General features: G+C 52.1%; 1 protein-coding gene across 1 annotated transcript; it reads left to right on the forward strand.

Moving 5' to 3' along the window:
* On the forward strand, positions 1 to 713 carry C7974DRAFT_418188 (uncharacterized protein; the record flags this gene model as incomplete). The annotated part of the gene is made up of 4 exons (XM_046144138.1): positions 1 to 154; positions 212 to 310; positions 361 to 398; positions 543 to 713. The coding sequence occupies 4 exons, from the start codon at positions 1 to 3 to the stop codon at positions 711 to 713; spliced, it is 462 nt and encodes a 153-aa protein (XP_045991780.1).
* Positions 714 to 5,109: the final 4,396 nt, after the last annotated feature.

A 5,109-nucleotide genomic window follows, 5' to 3' on the forward strand; every position in this document is an offset into this window, starting at 1 on the left:
ATGCCACTTTCTGATCTTGGAGAAGCTCACCTGCTACAGAAGCTACAAATAAGGACCCTGGCCTTTTGCGTGCTGGCACTCACCGGACGACGAGTACCGGAATTGAAGTCACACTTCAGTCGGCTACTCCCCCGTCCGATATACTACGACAACAGTGGCTGAACGAAGCCCCGCGCTCCATACTCCCCTAGACACACTGCACCTTTTGAAGCCCCGAAACACGATCAGCAGACCAAGTCTGACAACTACAACGAGACTTTAAAGACTCTTCGGCTTGGCTGTTTCATCTTCTGTATCTACACTTTACTTGGTAGGCATCTTGGGGATTGTCTAACATCACGCAACATCTAACGTCTATAGGCACCACAATCCTATTCGACTTCACGAAGGCACTCGATGTGAGATCGCCACGACATTCCCCTGCGAGCCAGAGAACCCCGCCACGAACAAGACCCTCGTGATAGCTTCCATCCATCATCGCTCTACCTTCGAGATATTCGTCCACGCGACTCGTTAAACCGCCCAGTATTTGACACGGGAAGACAACCGCAAAGGAGGGGGCGCAGGTAGATCTGGGCACTGTGCGCGACGTCAGCGACGACGACGACAACGATGATGACCATGACGACGACGACGGCGATCAAGCTGCAAATCACAACGAAGAGGACGACGACAATAACGATGACGATGATGATGAAGAGGACAAACAATAACGATGACGATGAAGACGAAACTTACTGCAGACGACAAGTACAACAATCGCCATAACCCCAGCACTAGCGATAGGCCGAAGCAACGCACTACCGACCCCAGGCCGCTTTAGCTCAAATAAGAGGAGAAGCAGGAGGGTAGAAAGGATAGTTTACTGCGTGGGTCTTGCAAGAACTCCAATCTGTTTCCATGCACCATGAATAAGAGCAAGTCTGAGCTTCGTTTTGTCCCGGGCCTCACGACCTTTCAGATAATTCCACGGCTGGAGATCGTACCTGCATTGTCCTTGACCTTTGTACTTCTGCTTGTGGAGGGAGGTTGTCTTGTTAACGCGAACCAATCTGTTGTGCCGTAAGGAGATCAGCTAGCAGAGCAGCTAGAGGCTGACATAAAACTTGAGGTCGGGCGGCCGAAGCTGAGCAGGCATGATTATGGAAGGGGCCTTCTACTAGACGTCTCAGGTAGTAGCTATCGATCATCTTTGCTTAAAAGAACACAGATCTCACTCTTCACGTTCGTGAGATCAGATTCCGCAATCTGTCAATCCTGATTCGAGGTCTTCTAAGACCAGGTGTCGGATAAAATCAGATCTATCCGCACCGAAGATGGCAGAGATCGCAAAGACGTGGTCCTCACTCTATCTCAACTCTTGAGACCGAGAGTGAGAAAAATCGTGCGACTGCCCCTCTCGTCGCATGGTATGGTATTACCACCTTGGTAATTGGCGCCACCGTCTACCTTGCCGCTAGCCTCCCACAGTTGTGGGTATTAGCGACAGCTTTTCCTCCTCACCACCTTGTCCGCACTGTGTATTCTGACACCCCAAGCGGACGTGAGGGCCGCCCGTGTCTTCGTCAAAGAAGTGCAGACCAAACTTCTTGCTATCGCTAGTAGCAACGTTGACAGGTGTCTTACTTGCATATGTCTTAGTGTAAGTACACGTTAGTTTGTCATGATATCCGCCAAACAGACTATTTCTATAGAATATTGTATCGTTGATCCTTTTTCCTCGCTATTCTACGACCACTCTAGACCTGACTGACAAGCTTCTGCTGGTGACTCTACATAAGGGCGGTCACTGCATTCGATAACTTGGCTACGCACGTATCCCTTCCACCGACCACGATGACCTCGCATAAGTCGCGAACGATACACCGACAGGCTCATAGCTCAATATCAGCGGCGTACCATTTAGCATGTTCGCGCTGTCGGAGGCAAGGGTCGAGAGCAAGATTGCCGCAAGCTTCGTGTAAGCGTGATTTGATTCCAGTAGTGTTCTGCAACGCCAATCGACCGGGTGCAGTGGTTGCAGGTAACGCGATTATATATATCTTATCAGCGTTAAAACCAAGTTCCTCCTTCTACTTAGACCTGACAGTAGCTACATATGCCTCTGACGCGCATCGCAGCGACGCACGCTATGTTCAATAAACGTCACTACAGGTTCGTGAGACAGAGATTATGGAGTCTGGTCAGCGCTAATACTCACCGTATTCGAAGCGAATTCGAGCCCAACATGGGTATACATGGACTAGCCCAATTACCGTGTCGTGCAAGGTATGGCACAAAATAACATTAACGTAATCAACGCATCACGGCTGTCTTATGTCGTGGTCTAACAGATTGGCTTTCTGCAATGCGCCATAACCCAATTCTTCCTTAATTCTGGGCTTAACTGGCAGCTCTCTTGCGACGATCGAGAAGGAGTTTAAAGATACCGTGGTAGACATGACGCAGGATCGAGGAGGAAACAGCAAGAAGCGTGACAGGAACGGCACTGCTCATGCTACTACAGGCGGATGGCAACCATGGTCGAGGACTCAGAGAGTGATCGAGACGGCTGGTTCTTGGAAAGTCATGGACAACAGGGACTTAATCTCTTGATACATGAGCTCGTGTTTGGCGAGCGTGACGGCTATCTACGCTGGGGTTGTAAAAGATTCAGAACGATCAAACCAATCAATGCAGCTGCGCAGCGAGTAAGATTACTGGTAGCATGCACATTTGCGACGCTAGAGCTCATTGCTGAACCAAAACTAGGTACTTTCTAACCGGTGTGACGTCACATCAGTACCGACACCGGTTTTAACAAAGTGTTGGTATAGCTGCACAATCACGACTGCTTGGTAACATCTACACTGGAAGAATAATTGGTATGAGTGAGAACCAATGTTGGGTCCCGGTCTCAGACGCGACTTGATGCTCTAGCTTGTGAATAGCACAAAAGCTTGGATCAAGCTCTTTTGCCGGCGAGCGCAGACTCCCTCAATTCAGGATGTATCGCCGAGCACTGAAGATTTCCCAATCCTTGCAAACTCCATCTTTTACCACCCATAGTCTCGCCAAAGCACTCTCATACAGTTTCCCTTCGATGCCCACTATATGACTCTGAACATTCGAACCATCTCCAATGTGCCCGTCAGGCCAGATGTGTTAATCGTCCTCCTCACCCTCCTCGTTCTTGCGTGCACTCTGAACACCTCACAGGTTTCCCACCCCTTGAACACCACTGACTCTTCGAAATCCACCTGCTAGCACTCTTCGCGATCTGTTGCCTGCTGCTTCCGCCCCAACTCCTGCTCACACCCAATCAAGAGCGCACCAATGCCATCTCACGTCCGCGGCGTTTCTGGAGCGTTTCTGGACTGCCCTGCGGCGGGAGGTGTTGACAGAGGCTTTTCCTTGTCGTCGGTCAAGAGGTAGGTGAACCGCGAGACAGGTCACGCGGTGTAGAAGATGTATCTGCAGGACGTGATGGCTTGAGTCATGGATTCGGCGTTGGGGAAGCGAAAGATGGTGCAAGAGGTGGCGGTCGTATTGAAGTGGTCGGGTGGGAGTGTATTGTAGCGCTGCTGGATGAGTGCGGTGGTGGATCTATCGATCACCGAAGTCAGTCTTGAGAGGATATCGCTCATGTCAGCGGTAGGGTCGTTGTCTGAATCGCGAATTTCGCCAGAGTCTTGTCCGTTGGGAAGTTGTGAGAAGGCTCATCAGTATCGCAGATAGAGAACAACGTATATGTCATTGTACATCCTACGCATAGGCACGGTCCGTCAACAGTTCGATCACTTTGTTAGTATTTGACATTCTATCATAGCTCTCAGACATTGTTGTGCCATTGCATCAAGCCACGCACAGCCACGCGCAGATGTCTCTGGAAGCGTCTTAGTCGGCAAGAAGTCGATAGCTGATAGGGGTTGATACTCATAGCGGTCAAGTACAGAGCCACATGAAGCTGCTGGCCTTGATCGACGTTGGCGTTCCCTGATCCTGGGCTGAATTATTGGCGGAGGTGTTCGAACACCAGAATACTCTGGCAGGTCATCGGGCTTGCGGACTCCTAAAATAGAGCGGAAGTCAGCACAACGTTGCTCAGGAGGTGCTGTGTGTCGCCGTCGTAGATAGTCACGTGAGAGTGATGGAAGCAACGGGTCAGTACTAGCCGGCCTGTGGGTTATCCTCTCGGCACAGAGCGCGTTGGCGGGCCCTCGTGGGTGAAGCAATATGTGGTCTTAGGTACGGCGCACTCGATGGCCTCGTTCCCTTCGAAGGGCTCGGATGTGTTCTGCTATAAGTCAAGTATCTCTTAAGCCTCTCATCTGATGTAACGAGTGTGAGGAAACAATAGCAGGCCGAGGATTCTGATTGGCACCTGGGTTCGACAGGGCCACAACTGAAACCTTCAAGCGTCGTTTCAATGGCACCGCGTGACAGGATGCTAAGGCAGGAAAAGGTGGGCACAAAGGGTATCTTCGCGCAGCTTCTCGTCATTCACGCTATTGTAAGTTCTGCACTGAGAGGCGCAGAGCCGAGGTGGCTGAGCGGGACGCGTGGGCGACAGGGACGCGGACAAATGATGGACTCCGGCACGACAACAGCGCCGCCAGCAGTGACCCAGCAGCGCACACTTTGCCGCTGACACTACTCATGGGGCTGCCGCTACGCCCTCGCCCCCATTGCGCGCCCGCTGCCGCTCACCGCGTCGCAATGCCCATGTGCAGTCACCACAGCGCCACGTGCAGACGTCTGGCGGCCGCAGGCGAGAGCGTCGCTTGAGCCGTGAATCGAGGGCTTCCGCTAGGCCAACTACGGCATCTCCAGTCTGGACAACGTCTCCCCAGCGCTGTCCAACATCTCTGCTATCGTCCTATTTTGGATACAGGGGTGTGATGTCTCGCCGATCGGTGGTTGTTGGCGACTGCGGGCTGGGGTTGGGTGCGTCGCGCCTTCGGTGCGGGTACACAGTAGGAGTAAGGCCAGAGCAGTGCAGGTCATACCAGCCCCAATCAAACCACTCGCTTGGAGACGTCACGCCTGACCATCAGCAGCCACACGTCTAGCACTGAACGCAGCTTCCTGTGTTGCGTAAGTCTTGCATGTCGTAGTATTTGGGCGCAC

The sequence above is a fragment of the Boeremia exigua genome (assembly GCF_020726555.1).
Source record: "Boeremia exigua strain MPI-SDFR-AT-0100 chromosome Unknown C7974scaffold_14, whole genome shotgun sequence".
Classification (NCBI taxonomy): Eukaryota; Fungi; Ascomycota; class Dothideomycetes; order Pleosporales; family Didymellaceae; genus Boeremia; species Boeremia exigua.